The sequence below is a fragment of the Ammospiza caudacuta genome, chromosome Z, assembly GCF_027887145.1.
Source record: "Ammospiza caudacuta isolate bAmmCau1 chromosome Z, bAmmCau1.pri, whole genome shotgun sequence".
Classification (NCBI taxonomy): domain Eukaryota; kingdom Metazoa; phylum Chordata; class Aves; order Passeriformes; family Passerellidae; genus Ammospiza; species Ammospiza caudacuta.
The window spans coordinates 1,218,812-1,240,807 of record NC_080632.1 but is presented as its reverse complement, the minus strand read 5'-3'; the positions used below and the strand labels follow the sequence as shown (position 1 = coordinate 1,240,807).

General features: G+C 41.4%; 1 protein-coding gene across 4 annotated transcripts in view; it reads left to right on the top strand.

Moving 5' to 3' along the window:
* The window catches only part of LOC131571524 (single-stranded DNA-binding protein 2), a 126,166-nt gene extending 104,763 nt beyond the window's left edge, over positions 1-21,403 (top strand). For 2 of the 4 annotated variants that reach the window (XM_058824273.1, XM_058824271.1), the window contains 11 exons: positions 412-478; positions 633-703; positions 2,733-2,800; positions 6,837-6,885; positions 7,880-7,915; positions 9,583-9,637; positions 11,169-11,239; positions 11,976-12,054; positions 13,191-13,219; positions 16,015-16,113; positions 18,421-21,403. In XM_058824273.1, coding sequence (XP_058680256.1) covers positions 412-478; positions 633-703; positions 2,733-2,800; positions 6,837-6,885; positions 7,880-7,915; positions 9,583-9,637; positions 11,169-11,239; positions 11,976-12,054; positions 13,191-13,219; positions 16,015-16,113; positions 18,421-18,450 — 654 coding nt within the window. In that variant the 3' untranslated portion in view covers positions 18,451-21,403. Of the gene's footprint in view, positions 1-411; positions 479-632; positions 704-2,708; positions 2,801-6,836; positions 6,886-7,879; positions 7,916-9,582; positions 9,638-11,168; positions 11,240-11,975; positions 12,055-13,190; positions 13,220-16,014; positions 16,114-18,420 lie in introns of all 4 variants that reach the window. The other 2 variants (XM_058824272.1, XM_058824270.1) reach the window with 1 other exon arrangement.
* The last annotated feature ends 593 nt before the right edge of the window (positions 21,404-21,996 follow it).

Genomic DNA, 21,996 nt, shown 5'->3' with positions numbered 1-21,996 from the left:
GGTCCTGGGACTGTGGAAAGGGTCCCTGCCCATGGCAGAGGGGCTGGAAGGAGATGAGCGTTAAGGTCCCTTCCAACGCAAACCATTCTGACATTCTGCTCACTCAGGATACATTTTAACTGAAAATGTGATAGTGCTTTGAAATGCTAAATAGCACCTCATGGATCAGCTACAAAGATCCATTCATAAAAGCATTTTTCCACTTGACCCAGCTGCAGGTAAAATCCTGTAAAATGAGCTTTAAACCTAATTCAGTAAACCCAGAGGGCAGATTAATGTGGGAATTTAAAAGCACATTAACACCTGACTCAGAGGAAACATCCAGGAATTAGGAATGAAACGTGTGTGCTGTGTCTTTAACATGAATTTCAAGGCATTCTGTGTTTCTCTGCTGTGTTTTCCCTGCCTCAGGCCCTCGGAGGTGTCCCGGGGAGTCAGCCCCTCCTGCCCAGCGGGATGGACCCCACACGGCAGCAGGGTGAGTGTGGCATCTCCACAGTGCTGATCCTTAGGCTTCTCTGGTAATTAGAAAGGGATGATTCATTACAAGTAGCTGTAGAAGGTGATTGTGTCTTGCATAACTGAACCAGTCGTGTATTGCACATATAATGTATTTTATATTTTGTTTGCAGGTCATCCAAACATGGGTGGGCCGATGCAGAGGATGACTCCTCCAAGGGGAATGGTGCCATTAGGACCACAGGTACTTTCTACAGAGGGGTTATCCTTAGTGACAGGCCTATACTTAGTCTATACTCTCTGTCTTTGCTTAGCTTGGAGATTCCCAGGACTTGTTTTCATAATCCCTTTTTAAAACAAACAAAAAATATCTCTTATAAGTTGCAGCTGAACAAAATCGAAATGAAAAATCTGTCATTTTCATAAATATTTGGGATTTAAAGAAGAATCCTGTCACTTGCTTTCTTTAGAAAAGTGTTTTTTGCAATCAAGGACTGACACTGGCAAGGCAGACCTGGAGCGGAGTCGGCGTTTCCTCCTCCTCCTCCTCACTGATTATGCTGTTTAGGAGGAAAATATTAATACCTTCTAAGTTTGCCCAAAATACCTCTCCAAATTCTGTAAACTTTTTCTTTCATCCACTGTTGATCTAAATTTTGGCACAGGCAGCAGAGATTTTAGTGTAAAGTGAGATATCCAGGCTGCCATTTGTCCCCCTGAGCATCTCTGGCTCTGTCCCAGAGGGACAAGGAGAGGCCTGGTGCACCCCTGGAACACAAATCCAGGAGTTTCCTCTGTGTTTTGTCTGCGCTCCAGTCAGCAGCATGTGGGTGGTGGTGTTCCTCACTGGTGCTGCCAGTGTTTTGTTTCACAGTGTGCTTGTTGTGCCCACACTGTGCATTTTTGCTTCCCCATTTCAGATAATCTCCCTGGTGGCTTCTTGTTTGAATAACAGCTGAACTCTAAATTATTAAATAGCTTTGCCTTTCAAGTCTGTTCACAACTGTCTGTACAGTTTTGGGTATTTTTGCTACAAACCAGTTGTGCAGTTCTTCACAATCTCTGCTGAGCGACCAGCAAAACATATACAAATATAAAATAAAATGTATTTGCTATTTTTTTAATGTAGCCCTGAAATGTATTTGCCCTTTTTGGAGGTAGAAAGAGAAGCTCTGCTCTGCTGCCATATGAGATTGAGCTGATCCTTTATGCAGCACCATTAGTCACACTGCAGGCAAATCTCATGCCACTTTTTAGGAGGATAATTTACCCATTTCTGCTGTCATTTAAGATCCAGTGTTTTTGTAAGCTTCTTCTTTCTTGTGCTCAACATCCTAACCTACACAAAATTTAAGTGCTCAAAATTTAAGTTCACAAATGACTCCCTAATTGGATCACCAAATACCTGCGCTCAGCAGAGAGCATCACTGCTCTGGAAGGACAGCTCTATGGCTGCTAATGCTGTTATTCAGGCCAAAGGAGTAAATCTGCTTAGGATTAGCAGTAATTACAGGTGGAAAATTGTCAGGTGAGACAGATTGTTTGGCTTCTATTTCATTGAATAAAAATAGGTGTAATTTATATATTTTTTTGTAAGTAGTACAGTCAAGCTTTGGTCATGGTATCAGGACATAAATTCAGATTTTATGGGTGTTGGGTATTTAATTTTTTAGCCTTGATAGGACATTATTTATCATATTAAATACTCTTCATTTCGATTATCAAAGACCTGGGGTAGTGGAAAGTGTCCCTGCCCAGGCCAGGGGTGACACTGGATGGGCTTTAAGGTCCCATCTTGGGATTCTGTGATTTATTGGAATTGAATCATGGAAAGAGAAATGTAATAGTGCATTAGAAAAGTTATATCATGTGTTTTAATTTTATACAAACATAATGAAATCTAGGTAGAAAGAATACCATTTAATATCTCATAATCTTAGTAGGGGGTTCTGATTTTGAATTGCCTTGGTTTAGAAGTTGACCCTTGCTGGCCATTAACTTGAACTGAATATGTGTAAATAGTATAATTCTCCCTGAAACCACGTTAACCGTTCTTAGCCGGTTTCTGTTGTTTGTGTTGTTTCTTCCTGGGGTTAATGATCCCAATTTTTAGTCAACAGTCAGGGAATCCTGAAAGCATGAATGGCATGGCCTGTCGTGGCAGCAGTTGTCATTGCACAGGGATGTCATTAACCTGCTGTCCTTTCTTTCCCCCTCCCCTTTGGTTTTGTTTTTTTGTTTTGTGGTAGTCTGACCCTTGGTTGTCGTTGCAGAACTATGGAGGTGCCATGAGACCCCCTCTGAACGCTTTAGGTGGCCCGGGGATGCCTGGGATGAACATGTAAGCACAACAATCCTACTGTACATGGAAAATGCCATTATTGCATTGCAGAAGGAGCAATTGGGACAGACAAGGCAACGAGAATGTACTTTGATGACCAATAATTGCAATTTTAAGAACTGAACCCACAGTCTTACAGGAGCCTTGGCTGTCCTAACAAGTCTGTAGAAATACTCAGTTTCTTTCACAGATCAAACTTCAAATACTGGGAATATTTTGTCAATATAATCACTGATATATCCTTGTACGCATTTTTAAAAATTACATTATTTATATTTCTACTTACTAAATATCTTGTGAGGAATGCTTTTTCTCTGCAAAAATAAATCGGTACTTAATTGTAGCAAAATAGCCTTTGTCTAGAACTACTTACAAGAAAGACACGATTGATTTGAAAGTCATCCTCAACTGCAGTTCTTGTTTCCTTAAATACATTTATTTCCAGTCTAAACACATAGAGGAGGTTTACAGATATGAGTGTATTTCTGTCAGTGTTTCTGTGTATTTCTGGGTCTGGAAAATCATCTGATAAAAATGGATATAATCTGAGTCCAGATTTGTTCTAAATGTGAATGTAACCATGGCAGGGTGTTGCACCTTGTATCCCTGAAGACAGCCCCCCTTTTAAATGTGTAGAAATACTTCAGATGTAACATTAAGAAAGCAGTAAAGATTTCTATATGCTTTCTCATTATATCACAGATACCCATTTTTACTCCAGTTTTTATAGAAAATGTAAATAAGAAATGATAATTTTAATTTCAAGTCAAAAGTTACTACTGAAGAAAAAGTCAAAGAGGTACACAAATAGATAATGTAATTTTGAAAAAACCACTGTACCTCTAACAGGTTTGGATTTCCACACATACATTGAAATCTTGAAGCAAATAAACTAAAATCTGAAGTCGTGTGTTGCTCTATCATATGCATCACATATAGGGATTTGAGACAATTCTAGGAGCCTTCCTGAGAGTAGGCATTTATGGTTTTCAATTAAATTGATGTGGAAAAAATACTGAGACATTTGAAATTCAGTGTGAGTCAAGTATAGGCACTGTAGAAGTTTTCCTCAGCAGAAGGCTGTATAAATAAAAGGAAATCAACTTTCCAGAAGTAAACTGAGGGATGGATAAGATATTTTGAAACTATTTATTGACATAAATGAGAGTTTCCCCAGGAAAAATAAGAAAAGAGTTTTCTGTATAACAAAAAGATTTCCTGGCCTACCAGAAAGAGAGAATATGGGTTGAAGTACTTATACTGTGCTCTTTATAAACACATTTTATCAAAGGGTTGCTCTGAGTTGGGGTGCTTTGAATTGTATTTTCAGGACACGAGGGTGTTTGCTGCTGTAAATGGAGTGCTGTCTCTGACACTGCAGTGAGGGCTGGGCTGGGGGCAGTGCCACAGGAGGGACCCAGATGTGCTCCCCTCACCCTTTGCCCACTGTGCCTCAGCTGGGGAAATCACATTTCCCCTGCACGTGAGGATGTCCCTTCCCAGCTGAGTGTTTTCTGTACTCGACAATTTCCCACTGCCCTCTTCTTCATTTTCTTGGGGTTTTGGCCGTGTCAAGTGCAAAAATGTGTGTTCTACAGAAACAGCTGCTGTTTAAAATCCAGCTGTTCCTCCTTGGAATGCGAGGGGAAGCTGCTTTGGTTAAGAGCAGACTATCTGCCATATAAAATGTGACGGTTTTGCTGGGTGAGAAATTGTTCTTTGTGGTCAGAAAGGGCAGCCCGAGGACTCAGAAGGCAGCGTTTAATCCCCTGCAGGCCACAGCTGCAGCACTGCTGGGTGATTCCTGCCTTTGTCGCCAGCAGCACCATCAGAGTCCTGTTGGGCACAGCTGATGCCCAGCCCATCTTCTTCCACACAATAACTTCATTTTGGGCTCTAAGTTTTTCAGTTGGAACTTGGCACAGCCGTTTTTAGGAAGACTTCATGTCTCTGCCAGTTTTTGGAAGAAAAAGGCAGATTTCAGGGAGCCTCAGTGTTGTATTTCACTGGTGGTTTTTAACACCCTGTGTGACCTGCAGTGCTGTCTCAAGCGCTAAGAATATCTCGGTCATGCCTCAGATTTAAAAAAAAATAAAAGAAAAAGGTGTGATTTTGTCTTTTAACTTCAATTCACAAAGTTGAGTCTAGATGTTTCATTTCCTGATGGAATATATTTGCCTCTTGGGAAACTGAAATTTCAGACTTTCATTTTTTTAAGCCAGGATTGACACTTACAGGATAAACTCTAAAAAAATTACAGAAGAAAAAATGGTCATAGCCACAGAGACCTTCTGAAGTATTTTGGAATTGGTGCTTGTATGGTTATGTTTTATGACCTTGTTGGTGCTTCCAGAATAAACATTTAGTAAAAGACAAAAGACCTGCTTGCGTGGAATTAAAAAAAAATTAAAAATTGCAGTTTGGGAGTTTTAATGTGTGTTTTATAAGCATTTGGCTCCACAAAATCCGTGTGGCTTTCCAGCAGAATCTGCTGCAGTGGCTTCTAAGTCTGTATTTAAAGCTGTGCAATAAATCTGAAAATTCCAACACCTTTTTAGAGGAAAGGTGAGTTCCCATGTCTCAGTGTAATTTCTGAGTTTCCATATTCCTGTGGCTTAACCCAGTTTTGTCTCTGAGTCAGTACATGTCACAGAAATGAGTGCGAGGGTTTGGGGCTAAAACAGACTTTAAACGTTGTTACAAATAGTCCTGATTTTTCTGAAAGAGAGGATCCAATAAACCACTAGTAAATGAAGAAAAAGAACAGCAAGACCCCCAAAAAAAAAAATTTAATATTTCACTATGTGATCATCAGCAGAGGAGAAATTGCAGAATATTTGACCTGAGGAGCATTTTCTCTCTCAGTCTTTCTTTGAATGATGCAGAAAAGACCATTCCAACATTCTTGATTTCTATCATTCCAACAATAAAGGCAGTGGAAATAAATAAATTTTCTGTTGATTTCTTCTTTGAGATTGTTCCTTTATAGTTTCATCAACAATGTAATAAAAAAATAAGATTCAATATTAAATCCCTCAGGCAATGTATGCACTCAATAGCTTTTATTTCTGCAGGACTTAGGGAACTTTCAGAACTCATTAATGAAGGTTGATTCTTTCTGTCTGTTCCAGTCTCTCTGCCATGCCTGGCGAGCTGCAGTGGTTAATGTTGCTTTTCTCCAGCTAATGAGGCCAAAAGGCCATTGAAAATGTGAAAGTTTTGTCATCTGCTCTGCCTCTCTGTTGCCAGGGCCTTCAGAAAGTGATTCAGCCCTGTTTGTAAATGAGCAGGAGCTCTTGGTACTCCCAGAGATAATGATGGATTTGAGACATTGTGACTGTGAGCATGGACATTTTGCCTCTGGTGTGTCTGAGTCCCCTCTGTGTTGTTAAGAGATGAAGCCTCACCCCCAAAATATTTTTCTGGGTTTAGCTGAGGTTGAGAAACCTAAAATAACAGCAAAAGTTGTGAGAAAAACCCTCTGAGGGTTTTCTGGATGTAATACATGACATTTATATCATGGCTGCTGCTGTTGTCATCACGGTCACCATCATCATCCTCATCACCACACAGGGATCATAGCAACCTGTAGGGTTTGTATGGCTTGTTCTTCTACAAATTAGGTGTTCCCCAAACATTTATTAGCTAATTGCACAAGTTTTGCTAATGAAACCTGACAATACTGCAGTATTGTAGATCCACAGTAAATGAATCCATCCTCAGCGCTTCAGGCATGTGCTTAATCTTGTGAGCAAGATCACTGGTTTTATGACTGAACATTTATTTATTTTATGACTGGAATTTATTTTCAGAGTAGTAAATAAATCAATCAACTCAGCAAACAACTGAATAGCAGTGCCACAACAAAAATTCTGCTCTTGCATTTTAACTTAGTGTAGTTATGGTTTGTAAACACACTTGAGCTTGACAAAAAGCCATTTCCTTCCTCTGGAAACAGATTATTCAGAGTTTTTACCCCAGAGCTGGTCAGAGGATGAGGGTGGTTCTGTGTCTCATCATTCTTCTTCTGTTTCAGGGGCCCTGGGGGTGGTAGACCTTGGCCAAACCCAACCAATGCCAATTCTGTAAGTAAATATTACAAAGATATTTGACATCTCTTGTGTTTAGGGAAGTATCTTCATGCCAGGCCCAGCCCTGCTGTAACATCAAGGTTGTCCTGGCATCCTACACGAACAGGACATTTCTGGTATTTCTCCAGAAGGCAGAAATTCTTCATTTTCATTCAGGGATCGTATATCATTAGTTTAAAAGTGTCCATTTTGGCACTTGTGGATGGATAAGGTGGGTCTGGCTTGCCCTGCTAAAGAGTTCTTCCCGGTTTTCTCATTTTTGGCTTTTTAATTCTATTAGTGAAATTCTTCTATTTTCTTTTGCATAAACTGAATTAAAAGTTACATTTTTTAGCTGCTAGTTAAAGTCTTTTCAGTGCCTGAAATCAATTGGCAAGTTCAGTAATAGATTTATTTGTAGCAGTAGTTTGGCTGACAAGTTGTCTGTAGAGAAATTTGTGTTTGTCAGTGCACTTGTTGCTCCCACAACAGCACTGGCCTGTGTTCCTTTGGGGAGAATAACAGCAAAGAAGAAAACAAGATTATTCACAGGATTTCTCCAGGACAGTGTCCTTCAGAAAACCTAAATAAAAAATGGGAATAAATACCAGTATCTTCTACGGTGAAAGATGTGGTAGCTTCTTTGCCTTTTGTGGTCAAGATTGTATTGAAAATTAGGTATCTCTCAAGAACATTGAAATTCAGTTTGTGCTTGGCTGACGGAAGTCCTGCTGACTGAAATACAAGTATGTGCTGCCTGAGTCCATGCACCTTGTAAACTACATTGCCTTAGTAATCTTATACCTTAACATTCTAATACTTCATTGGTTTTTAGTCAATTTTTTGAAATTGCTGAAAAGAAGTGTGTATTTTGACAGCAGAAGCGTTTCCCCATGATTTTAGCTGTGTCCTTAGTCACTCTAATTGAATCAGCTCTCACCTGCAGCTGCAGGAGCCCATGCCAGCACAGAGGGACCCAAAATCACTGTTTTTTCTGTTGATGTTACAGATACCTTATTCCTCAGCCTCTCCTGGGAACTACGTGGTGAGTGCCTTTGTGTGTGTTTGTTGGACATGACACCTCCTTTGGGCAGAGAAACAGCAGCCCAGATGTTGAGGGGAGCCCCGTGTGCTGGCTGAACATCTGGCCTGCGCCGAGGTTTCCCAGCCCCTCTGGTGCAGATGTGGGTGCTCAGCAGCAGAATCGTTGTCAGCCTGCTCCCAATTGCCCTAGTGCTGCTTCACTCCAGAAAAAACCTCATGCCATGTATTGTCTACAGTAAGGAGGGACAAAACCCCCTGGCTTTCTCAGAAAAACCATGTTGTGGGAGAGTTTTTGAACTTCTGCAGGAAAAAGGTGTCAGTGTGTAATGCTGGATTTTGTCTCTGTGAGCAGAGATTAACTTTGTTATTTTAGACTCCCTACTGTTGTTGTTGTTGCACTCAGGTTCTCTGGATGGCTGAGGAGCTTTTCCCAGGCAGATCGTTTGCTCTGTTTTTATCACATGCACATGGCTGGTGTCACAGGGCGAGGAGGGAGAATTATATCATTAAAAGCAGTTCATTTTGTCATTTCTTAAAAAAATTAGACGGGAGAAAAGTTATGATTCTTGCAAGTGTTTGTAACTCTAGGCCTCATTTTGTCGCAGCTTGGTGGAAACAGTCAATATTTGCTGTCTCCAAATCAGTTCTTGCAGTGCAGAACTTCACAGAGCTCTCTCTGCTTGGAGGAGGTTTTGTGGGTTTGCCACATTCCATTGTTGAAGAGTTTAAAGACATTTTGGGAATATTTGACTCCATAGAGAGCAACTTTTTGGGGATGAGGGATGGGCTGGAAAGCTCCTAAAAAAGGTTTTTAGTGAAAAGACTTGTAATCTGGAATTACTCGCTTTGAGAACTTAATAAGATTAATCTACATATAATATATTAATATATACTGGTATAAAAACTTATCCACTAATATAGACATATATATAATATGTATAAATATACAAATATATACTTTTTATACATTAAAAATATTATATTCTCAGAGTGAAAATAGTTGATAACAAAAAACTCTCTAAGAGAGGAAAAAACACAAAGTAAGAACAAATTTAAAATGAGATGAAAAAGTTAATGAGGACAAGTAACTTCTCTCATAAATGGTCAGTTAGTTGTTCCTACATCTTTTTATCTGATGTTTAAAAACATGCAGCTAGAGCCCTTAAAAAAATCAAGTCAGTGAGCTTAGTGCACAGGTATATGGAGAGCCTGTGATGCCTCGGGAGTCATATGGGTTTGGATAAAATGTGGCTATAAATCCATGGGTAGAAGTTTATAGGTAAAAAATATATGGACAGGTATCCTGTAAGCAGACAGAATACCCAGACCTTTGTAATCAGTGCCACTGAAAAGATATCCCTGTGTGAACAGAGTATCTGCTGTTTTAAATGATAACAAAAGAGGTAGAGTACAGTAACGTCCATATGGCAATGAAAATTATAATTATTTCTAGCAGTTATGTATGTTTTATTAGAGAAAGTCAATATTTATTTGTGTAACAGCCAGAGCATTTTTTGTTTCTTAGTCTTGATCAGATTTGTGACATGGAAGAACCCAAAACTTTAAAAAATAAATGTTCCTTGATATGGCGGGGGGGGTTTGTGTGTCTGTTTTAGGTTTTTTCTGACCTTTTAATTCATGCTAACTGACAGCTTTTACTCTCCCCAGGGTCCTCCAGGCGGTGGAGGGCCACCAGGAACACCCATCATGCCTAGTCCTGCAGGTACTGAAATACACCTGGAAGAAGCAAAATAAAGATTTTAGGAAGTACACTTTTGGGGCTTTTTAATAATCAAATAACAAAATTCTTGGGTCTATATTTTCTGTATCACGTGGGTTTTTTCCCTACTTGCTACTTGCGAACCTCTCCAGCACAGGAGGGTAGGGAATTTTCCTAACTGGCCATAAAAACTCACTGCACCAGTATATTACTTCATTGAATACAATGCTAGGGATTTCGATATATAAAAATAAAAATGACAACCAAGCCAAATAAAAGCCTTCCAAAAAATGAACAAACCAAAAAGGCAACGTAAGGTAAAGATATTTTGAAGTTCTGTGTTCCAAAGCATGACAACAGTTAGAAGTTGGCTCCCTGTGGGTTTTGCCAAGGCATTTACTCACCTGTGAGAGCAGCAGCTCAGAGATTCCACAGGCCAACCATCCCTGTGTGTTCTGGCAGGAGCCAGGACAGCAGACAGGTTTTTTCCCAGAACTGGGGGACAGCCAGGGATGTGTGTTGCACAAGATTCTGGTGGGCAAAGAACTTTTTGCCTGCCTCACTGAATACTAAAATTAACTTAATAGGCTGATTTTACTTCAGGCTGAAAAGCTTTCTGTTTCCCCTTTTCCTCAGACAGCGCCATAGAATGTTCTAGTGATATGTAGTGCTCTGTATGTAATGGAATTATTAGCTTGGATTAATGCTTAGAAAATCATCTTGGAAATATTGATTAGTAGACAAAATCCTTGATTTACCTTCCGGTTGTACATGGAATATCATTGGGTGTGGAATGGGTCTGGACGCAGAGTGCTGAGCTCCTTTTATTCTCCATGCAGATACTGATTTTCCAGAGTTGCCAATACTTTTTTTTAAATCACACTGTCCCCTTAGGGATGTATAGAGACTTTTGTCAGGTCATTGTCCTTTCGGTTTTTGTCATTTTGGGGTTTTTCTGCAAGCATTGCACCAGGCTGCACCATGAAGATAGATGAGCTAAAGCCTCCCTCAGGAGTGAAGGGTCTTTGCACAGTGTTCCATTGAAGACTTGGATATATTCAAATTCATATGGCCTTGACAGGGATGAGAGTGAAAAACTGTGACTCTCGGTCTGTGTAAGGAGAAGCTTTTTATCATTTATTACAGATGGAAAACAAATTACAGGAAGTATTGATAAGAAACAAACTCCCGTTCTATGAATAATATTGAAGATGAGTGAAGAAATTTAGAACTCCAGGAAACAGGATTTTAGGAATTCAATAGTTAGAGATTCTTGGTGATTTCTAAGCCTTTTAACAGTCATGCATAAAGCTAGAGCCCAGTAGTCGTCACCTGGGGACCATGGCAATTATTTCTTTTCATAGGCCTGTTGTGTGGCAGCAGTGGATAGAAAGAGAATAAAACCTGCCTTTAAATTGCCACTGTGTATAGCATTGAGGCACACTAATAATATGAACAAAATGACAGGAAATGTATGAGTGAGTAATTTGATTGAAAAGTGTATTTTAGCAGTTAAAATAATCTCTTATTACAGATTCAACCAACTCTGGAGACAACATGTACACTTTAATGAACGCTGTGCCACCTGGGCCCAACAGACCTAATGTAAATATGAATTTTCTTACATCTTTCTTTCAGTAGTGCAGCCTGTTGTTTATCCAAACACTGTATTTCCAGCAGCTATCATTATTGCTAAGCTTTTCGTTTTTGTGGGTGGCCCTTCAGTTATGGGCCTCTGGGAAAAAAAAACCTGCCTGTAGAACTTAGAAGTAAATATATGTAGATATGCTAAGTCATTATGCAGTAAATTGCAGATTGTTTGGCTATAATGGTAGTACCTTTTAAATGTGTGAAGAGCTAAATTTAGGATTAATTATGTAATTGGATAGAAACTGCTCAAGTTGTGAAGGTGATGAGGAGCTTTCACAACTTAGGATAGGTCTGGAGGGGTTTGAGAGCCGTTAATGAATCACTGATGGATTTTAGGGAGTTATAAAAGTTCCCTATAACTCCAGTGGGGATGAGGCTGAGTTGCCAGCAGCAGTCTGAAAAGCCGTACAAAACCAAAGCTGAAGTAAATAATAAATTATGACTCTATTGGATTCCAGCTTACAGAGATGACAGTCTCCAAAAATCATGCAATTGACCCCAAAACAAGCTGGTTTTCAGTCTTGACAAGACACCTTCTCATAAAGGTCTGAATGGGACTCGGGAGTCTCTTCTCATTCGGCGCTCAGGATTTGTCGTTCCATTTTCCCTCCCTTCTCCTGAGGAGTATTTTCTCTTGATTAGGCTGTGTGATAAATAGCTGTGCAGTCAGTAACGCCTGCTCCTTTTGTAGTTTCCACTGGGGCCAGGCTCGGACGGACCCATGAGCGGACTGGGTGCCATGGACTCACACCATATGAACGGATCCTTAGGTAACAGTGACAGTAAATGCTGAATTCCCAGTGCCCCTGCTGCTCTCTGGGACCAATCCTTGGAGTTCTGTGGAAGACACGTTGTTAAAATGTACGGGGAAAACTCTGTGTCCATCAGTGAGATGAAGGGAGTGATTTGAAGAGGCTGTGGCAATGAAAAAAGAAGTAATTGAAGTTCAGTGAGCAGACTTGTTGTGGACAATAACCATTCAGCATGGCCTCTGTCTCCTGAAGAGAGTTCCTTTTTTTGTTTTAGGAAACATGTCCCTGACATTTTGGATTGCTTTATATAGGGACACTTTTGCAGCCTTTCTTTACCTATTACAATCCTAAAATGGGTAGTTGGTTTAACTAGTAATGATGCAAAATTGCATTCAAGTCAATGAAAAACTGTGTGAGGCTGCCACACCTTTTCCTGTCACTTTCTGCAAGCTGGGAATTTTCTCTTCTCAGCTAAAATGAAAAATTCAATTGCAAGTTATGGGAGGATTTTACATGTACCTAGCACATAGTTTATCCTTTTGGTCTATGACAAAATAACTCCTGATAACATCTATGTATCTGGAGTTTTTGGAGAGAGACATCATGTTCCTTCTCAGCCCTAGTTTACCTGGCTGTCTGAAGGAGCTGTTTCAGTCTTCTCCCACAGCTCCATTTCTGATGGTTTTGCTGTGATCTCTTCTAGTTTTGTTCTCAGTACTCTTCCAGAATTTGTCTTCCCTGAAAATACATGTCTTTTGCTGCTAAAAAACGCTTTTCTTTGTTCATGCATCCTAAAATTGCATTTCCTCTATTCTCTCCTTTACCTGAGGTGAGGGCTACAGCATGTGAAAAAAGCCCTCAGTTTTCAATTGTCTTGCACTCACTATATTTAATTTCATTTGGTTTCCATTACTGTGCTCATCCGGATCATCTGTTTTCTCCTAAGAGATACTCAGTACATGTAGTGCAGCAACAGTTGATGGAGCCTCAGACTAATTGAGTGGATTATTCTGTACCAAATGTAAACTTTTACTAAGTTGGTTATTTTGTAAAATGTTGATGTTGCACTATGTATTTTCTGTGGAAAAAAAAAAACAATTATTGGATTAGCTTCAGCTCAGAATTTACTGAGCAATTGTCTGTTTTCATTTCAGGCTCAGGAGACATGGACAGTATTTCCAAAGTGAGTATCTAATCCAATATCTGGAATTTTTAGAGTGTTTCACTCTAAACTCATCTCCTTTGTCTCCGTTATGAATCCTTTCCTTATACACATTTATTATATCATATCTATATTATATATAATTACCTCCAGTTCATAATCTGACTGAGCTTGTTGTAGTCTTTGGTGCTCTTAAAATAAATGAAACCAGTTCTAATAATCAGTTCTAGTCAAATGTAAATTTGGGACAATCTCCCTAGGGTGTTGCAGGATTGGGTTTGTCACCTCTCTAAGATAATGTTAATATCTTAATCCTCAGGATAAATTTCCAAAAACTAGATTGAGAAGTACTTTCAGCAGAAGGACTGTTTTGGTGCCACAATCATTACATAGCTGGAAAAGGATGTGAGTTTCATCTGCAGGGATTTTGCATCTACAAAAATAATACTTGAATATGTTGCTTCTGTAAAAATAAAACTTCTGTGGATGTGATCATCATTAACTTAGGAATTAATGAGCCGATGTAGTATTGGTAAAGGGGCATAAATAAAGAGGACCCTGTGTTCTGAAATTTTATAACATTTTCAGACCCTTCATGATGTGAAGTGATGGATGGAAAAGACCACATTGCCTCAGCTGTGCTGTGCTGGGCTGTGCAGTGAGGGATTCAATAGAAACCTCCAGTGGGATGACCAGCATGCAGCACATTTTTATCAAAGTCTGTGGTTTTTCTTCACTATCTTACTGCAAACTGCAGCATTTTTAAGGGGAAAAAATCCAAAACATTTCCATTCCCATGGGATAATTTTTAAAGCCTGTATTCCCCTTTTAGTTGGTCAGTATGTGCTGGTATAGGTATCAGCAGCTCTGAAAACTTGGATCCTAAACAATTTACCTAAAAGTCTCATAATATGTTAGCCTGCATGAATAACTCATGGAAATAAGTTTTGATCTATGTGGTTTTGAAATAGGTAAAATAAAAGTGTTAATTTTGCCTGTAAAACAGCTGTCCATAGAAAATGGATCTAGTCCTGGCAGAATCAGTACAGCTCACAGAATTCATAGCTTTCTAGAGAAGATTTTGACTACATTAGCCGAATGGCAGAGCATAAAGTTTTTTATGAACTAAGCTCAGACAAGGGCAGTCAATGAACTGAAATTATGCATGTTAAATAAAAATTACCAAGCTGCATTTATTGCAATGCCCATGGAATTTGTGCAGGCACCACGGGCACCCTTGCTTTGGAAAATCCCAGTTGGAGCTATAGTGCTGGACCCCAAGTGGCCACAAAAGCAGCCTGGGGCAGTCACTGAAATGGGATTTTTTCAGGAATTTGGCCCTTTGGGGCTGGAGTGCTGCAGCAATGGCAGAATGCCAAAGCTTAGTTCTACACAGAGCAACATGAAATAGGGGGAAATCCCCCGGGAACAAGCCAAAGTGCAGGAGCATCATATAAAATAAATGAGAAGGTGTGCATATTCCTGGACGTCAAGGCCAGTGGCAGGGCTGTGACTGTGCAGCCTGACCTCCTGTGTAACCCAGGCTCTGGGCTGCCCTCAATCAATGCTGCTCACAAGGGCACAGCAGCAGGGGCAGAGCCACGGCAGCGGGTGCAGCCTTCTCTGAGCTGTGGCTCCCTGGATATCTGGTGTGCTGGCTTCACTGCAGAGCAGGCTTGATTGACAGATGTCAGCTGATGTCAGAATTGTTATTGTTACTGATGTCAATAACCTCGTCAGGCTTCAGCTGTCTCTGATGGACGTGTTGTCCAGTGGCCTGAGGATCACAGCTGTGGAAGCAGTGAATTAGACTGAAGAAAGCAGAAGGGCTAAGGCAGGGCTTTGACCCAGCTCCCTGCGCTGCATTTCAGGTGCTGGTAAAGAATTTCTGCTTGTAGGTCATGTATGTAATTAGTTTGGTGTTTATATTTATATTGCATTCCAGTTTTCTGAATTAAAAAAAAAACATCCAAGGAAAGAACTGTGATAGATGTAAGGATTTCATTATGAGGTCCATGGTTTCACTGCTCCTTTTCCCTGACTACTCTTTTTCCATCATGAGTCCTCTGAGTAGGAGATGTAGCAGTGATGGAAGGAGGATTGCCCGTGGTCCAGGCGTGGCAGGGGGCTGCAAAGCAGCTTTGTAAGAGCACCTGACTGATGGTAGTGTGTAAAATAGCCATGTGTGAGCTGTTGATGCACAGTAATTTCTGTGGCAATTACCTTGTTTCAGCCGTTCTGCTTCTGAAGTTGCAGAGGTCTCTGTGCACTTCTGTAAGGAAAAGAGTAACAATTAATTTTTGGAAGGCTTTAGATTGTTACTATTTCGGTGAATTGTGACGATGAAGAGCAGCCCTCAGTCCGCAAAGGTCCGTGCAGACCTGATCCATCCTGCCTTTAAGTACATCTTTTGTCTGTCTTTAAGTACATACCCATAAGTCACAGGTGTCAGGGCTCACAGATGTGGCTGCATTCAACCACACGATTGAATGTGGTGACAGAACTTCCTCACATCCCTGCTGCAGCCTTTTACAGCTTTTCTTGACTTCAGCAGAAGCAGATGCTGGCTGTAGCCTGAAAATGAGGCACAGGTAAATAATCCTTGCTTCAGGGAAGAGAACATTACTTAACAGACTAAAATTAGTGACTGAATCATGCAGAACCCTGCTGGGGCTGATTTCTCATCCTTGAGAGGCCCAGGGCACCTGAGTGCACCAAGTTCTGTGTGGAGCATGCCCTGGGCTCACCTGGTGAGGCTGCAAATGAACCTGAAGCAGCGCTGAATCTGTATTTTGTAATCTTTTCTTTTTTAACAGAACTCTCCCAGTAATATGAGCATGAGCAACCAGCCTGGCACTCCCAGGGATGACAGTGAGATGGGTGGAAACTTCCTAAACCCTTTTCAGAGCGAGAGTGTAAGTATCCCATTACCTGGCTTGTTGGATTGCAGAGGTGAACATGTGTCTGTGGTCTTTTGTTTAGAAAAAGAACCTTTACAAGTTTTGTAGTGTGCTTGTAGTGCAGCACTGTGGTCTTGCATGTTTTTTAATAGTTTCTGAAAGTACAGCATTGATTTGAATAAAAAATGCTGTGCAAAAGAGAGCTGAAACTGGAATAGGTGGGAGGCATAGGTTTACTGCAGAAACTCTCGGGGCCACGAGGTCAGTGAAAAAGCAGGATTTACACTGAAGTATGTGATGAGAGCACCAGCAGATTGCATGTTGCAGTGTGCTGTTACACCCATAAAAGGCAGAGGTTCCACTAGTGTTCATTCCGGGGGAAATGATGTTGTTTTTTTTTAATATATGGAACGCTCAAAGCAGCAAAATGTATGTAAACATTTTACAGAGCAAGAGTGTGGTATTGTCATACTCATGTGCCTGAGGCTGGGTTTGTAAATCCACCTCTAGGTCCCTAAATAGGAGTGTACCCTCATTGCCTGTGCCAGTGGTGACGTGCTGCTCAGTAAACAGCTTCTGTTAGATCTCAGCATACTTGAGTTCCATGGCAAATTTCCTGGGAATCTGATTTTGAGGGGTTTTGGGAGGTTTTCTTTTTCAGGTAGGGAAAAGGAAGAGTTTCTGCCACTTAGCTGTTGGTGGGCACACATTCAGGTTGTGTGGAGTGTTGAAGAAAACTGTCATACACAACCTAAAAAGAGCAGAGTTTACTATCTGCCAAAATGGCAGAAAGCACAGAGGCTCCATGAAACATGGTCCCTGCTCCTGGCACTCGTGGCAGCCCTGGGCTCCCAGTCTGGCACGCTCTGCTGTGCTGAGGGCAGTCAGGGTCACTGACACAGGGCCGTGGGAACAAGAGGACAGCAGTGGTGCTCTGGAGAAAATCAGTGTTCTCAGACCCTCCCTGGGCTCCGGGTGTTTTTGTGCTGCCTGCAAGAGCCAGGGACTCAGATTTCTCAAGGTTTTGTTGAGATGTGTGCCTGCAAGGCAGAGTGGCACATGCCAGGGGTGTCCCTGCCTGCTCCCAGGGACTGCAGGCTCTGTAGCATGGATTGCTCCCTCATCCTGGGGGACTGCTTTGCTTTCTGATCCCTGTTTTGCCATTTGGCTGCTCAGAATAGGTGTTACCATGCAGTCCTTTCTCAGGGAGATTTGCTGTTCAGTTCACCAGGAATTTTGGTTAGGGGTAAGTAGCAATTCAGGGCTTACTAACAACTTGAAAGTCCTAAACAACTTGAGAGCATGCTTTCGCAAAGGGATTCTCCAGATACCTTGGCTCAGATACAGGAGATTACTGGAGCAGGTGCTTTGCTTTAAGCCTCAGAGCTGGTAGTCAGACCTCTGTAGTTTACATTACAGGGAAGACTCATCTAAAATACTCATTCTATATGCTTGGGCACTTGGAAATGGCCAGCTTGGAACTCAAGACTTGACGGGATATGTAGGGCACATGTGGTTTTGCAGCGGCAAATTTACCTTTCTTTTTCTTCTGTCAATTTTCAAATTGCTAATCTTCTTGCATTTTAACATTTTCCTCTGCTTAGAGGATGTTAGACCAAATTAACTGCTTTTGCAGTCCACAGTTTTCAATTGAAAAGCAAATTAGGTGTATGGATGTGCATTTCTTCTGGGCACTGTGGTGTCCCATTGATTACTTTAATGAAGCACCGCTAACCTGAGGGTAGCTGTAGCTTGGGTAAAGGCTGCAGTTCAGTTTGTGTCACTACAGTCGTGAGGTGTGGGGATTGGATTTTTGGTTCACATAAAGGAGAATGACCACTGGTGATTCAGCTTGCCCCCTGAAATTGCTAACACGAAATAATACAGACCAAAAGCCTAACTGAATCACAGTCATACGTATCTTCGTTCCTTTCTTCCCCGAAAGTAATCAGAACCTCCCCAGAATCTTGTGTGGTTCAGCTGGCCACGGATGCAGGCAGTCCATTTCAGAGCAGGCACCTGCCCAGGTAAATTCCCCGGTAGCCAGCAGTGGGCCGGACGGGGAGAGGAAAGCCTCAGTGAGGTATTGGCTCATCACAGCACCCAGGAAACAGCAGAACAGCCCTGAGGGGCACTGCCTTTCAGCAGTGGCTGTCTTGTGGCATGAGAGAAGCTCAGCAGAAGTTCTGAGGCACAAACTGAACTGCAGCCCCAGGAGAGGCTGCGGCACAGATTCAGGAGGGCGCTCCCGGAGCTCTGAACCCATTGCTGCCTGGGGGTGGGGGCAGAATGTTTATTAAATTGTGGATTGCTCTTTTTCAGTACTCCCCTAGCATGACAATGAGCGTGTGACCCGTTCACAAGTGTCGCCATGAAGACCACAGTGAGTTGGCCCTCCCCAGAGAGCTACTGCAGAAGAAAATTATTCGTCCCAGTGTCCAGTTTAACTAAAGGATCTCAGACACAATCAGACCCACCTGTTTGTTTTTTTTTTCTCCTACCATCTCCCCTGTTTTGTCAAGAAAGTGGGTCCCAAACCCGCTTGAGACAACTGTAAGGAGTGGCATGAGAGAAGTGCCCGAGGTGGAGCTGCCAGCGCCTGTCTGTGTGTGTACATGTGTGGGTCAGCGTGGGGTGTGTGTGTGTGACATCCAAACACACACACACACACAGACCCCAGGACGCTGTCAAATAGGATCACATGACATCTTACGTAGAAATCAGAAGTAGGGACTTTTATTCCATTTCTTTTTTTTTTTTTCACGTTTACATTTTAATTATTAAAATTTGCTTTCCCTCTCCCATCCTGAACTGTTTTATGTTGCATATATCACTGCTTTGTAAGTTATTTTTTAAGTTGAACTCAAAGGATAAATTCTTTTGATTTTGTTAGTGTCTGCCATTATGGACAGGAATAAAATTGCTCATACGAGCTTTCATTACCTTGTGTTTGATACCAGCTACCCTGTGAATCACAAATTGTACTGTCTCAAGAAATAGAAGAAAGCTCATCTTAATTTTTTGGAGAAATTTAATAACTTCCACCTAGTTTGGGGATTTCTTTTGATACTTTGCCTTTAAGAGAAAAAAAGCACTGAAGGTTATTTTTCTTCTTTAATTGAAGCCTAATATCTGCAATATCTATTTTAAATGGAAGCCTGAATTTGATACAAGCTTCTCAGTTTATATAGAGTACTATAAGGTTACTGTAAGTGAGCTCCAATTGCTATAGAATCTAGCAATAAAGTGTCAGGGCTTCTCCTGCCCTTGGAATTGAGTTTTCTATTTAGCATGGTCTTCTGTAGGGGTGGTAGTTAGTGGAAATACAGTAGAGTCCTTATCACCAAAGCATTTTCCAACAACCTGCAATTATGTTTCCCATTTTCAGCGATTCTCAAACATATATGAGCAATCTGTGTTCCTGATTATAAACAGTATTTCCCAAGCCCATGTAGAAAATCAGGTCACCCTGCTGCTTGGGTGTGTGTTTTCTGCCATATCTGCCAGGATTAATTCCCACAACACTTTCCAGTCAGCAGCCTTTTTTTTTTTTTCTTCTTTGAGCCAAAATGCCACAGTAAACTTTTTATGACTACTAGCCTTGTTGTGAGGGTGTTACCTTTTGCCATGAATAGAAAGGAGCAAAGGTCTGGGTCCTTTTAGAGGGGGAACACACAGTTAGGTATGAAAGCTGGGGCCAGAATGCAGAAAAAGGCCTAAAGGAAACGCTTCTGGAAGCATTCCCATTTCAGAGGCAGAGCTCTGAAACCAAGACTGTGGTACTTTTACTTAGTTCCTGATGATTTTCAGCTCCCCCAGGAAAACAAAGGTTTTCGGTTTGTAGTGATACAAAAGCTGATGATCAGCAATGCAGGCACAAAGTGGCTCGGCAGAAATTTGTGCCACAGACAAACAGCAAATTCCTCTCTTTGGACTTTAATCCACAGGAGCCACTTGCAGAGCAGGAGCAGTTCTGGGATGTGGTATATCCATGTGCAAGGGGATTTTCTTTCATGAGCTTGTGATAAAGGAATACCACCCATATGTGATGGGCTTGTGATGGTAGCTGGATGTGTAAGGAATTCTACAATCTCCTAACTAGTTTTTATTTCCATATATTATACATATATGACATATGGAAATAAAAAGGTTTAACATGTTACTCTCCTGTTAGGGTTACTCAAAGATGAAAGTCTCAGAGGATCACAATTACATTGAAGTATCAAAGATTTTGTTAGCGTTACTTTTTAGTAAGAACTACTTGATTAGATGTAAACATGACCTGGATAGTCCTTATATGGTTTTGTAGGCTGTATTCTTTTTGATTATGAAGGTCACATTCATTTGCTTCTCTTTGGAAAGCACTTTGTTGCTGTCCCCAAAGATGCCTGAAGACCCTGCTATTGGCTCGAATCACAAACACAAAATCAAGTGTAATTTCTTCAGACCCTTTGCTGTTGTCACTGACACCACTGGTGTGTCCCCATTGCACCCAGAGCCCAGGTGCCCTTGCAGCCTTGGTTGGCCACCTGTATTATCTGTGGTCGCCCTCCAGGCACCCAAGGGCTCCTTCTGGCCCAGTCTGTCAGACGGTGTCACTGCTGCTGGGCCAAGGTAGATGGGAGCAGTGCATCGAGTGCCAAAGGCCATTCCCAGGTCAGTGAGCTGCTGGGCACCTGGGAAGGATGAAGTCTGACCTTTAAACCTGTGCATGGAACTGCTGACACAGATTGATATCAATATTAAAACATGTTATCCTCACTTTGATACAGGAGCACAATGTCCTTTCAGCACACGATGGATTCACTGTGTCCTGCATTTCTCACACCCACGCAGCCCCACGGGCAGCAGCTGGTGCCACTAATGCTTTGTCCAGGGCTTTACCAGGCTCCAGGAGAGGCCAGGTTCTGCAGCTGAACCATTAGAAAACAATCCTTTGTGCTAATTACTCAAATTCTAAATTACACCTTTGCATCATTTCTTCCTTAATATGCATAGGGCTTTTTGCTTGTCCATTTCTCTTTCCTTTGCTTACAAATCCTTGTAGGATTGTCATGGTACCTGGAGTATCAATATGGGAGGAAAGACTATTCCCAAGCACTCGGTGTTTGCTCCCTCTTCAATTTTTTACATTGCTCCAGATACGAGGAGCAATGTAACTGCTGTTTGGTTCTGTCCTTTTGCAACAGCACTGCTGATAATGTCAGAACTTGTCCAGCTCTGCTAGGAATTTTATTTTAAATGGTGCAGGGTAGATCTTCTGACACTGGCTTTTTAGATGGATCTTGCTCTTTAGTATAGAAGTAAATAGAAGGTGATTCTGTAAATGGGTATTTCAGGCAGAGTTGAAGGAAGCCTTCTTAAAACCAGAAGTGATTACATCTTCGAGTAGCAGAAACGGAGAGTGAGGGATCTGTATGCTGTGAGAACTCTTGCAAATATTCCAGCTTTGTAGAAATCATCTGAAACTGGATTCACCTGTGAACTTCACAGTGAAACCAGGGTCTCACCTGCTGCTCCAGCCTATGGAAAGGAGTGATCAGATGCAGATGTATTTCCATGTCACCAGGATTTTATTGCCATGTCTCAGAGCTGGGTTTGAGGCAAGGAAGGAGTTTAGCTGTCTGAATCAGAGGTAAAGCATGTGGCCTGGTGTGCCTTAACAAAGTCCCTGGATATTTGCATGCAGGGATTACATTATTTTCTTAACTACCTGAGAATGAGGAAAAACTGCAGTTTGGAACTTGCACTTCCAACCCCCAGAAATTCCATTTTTTATTTGGAAGTCCTCTGGTTGCAGAGCCGTAGCCACCCAATATGTCACATATTCAGAGACAGAAACAACTTTCAGGCTTTCAGCCTGTTCCTCACAGTGGAGGATTAAATGTTCCATGTCCC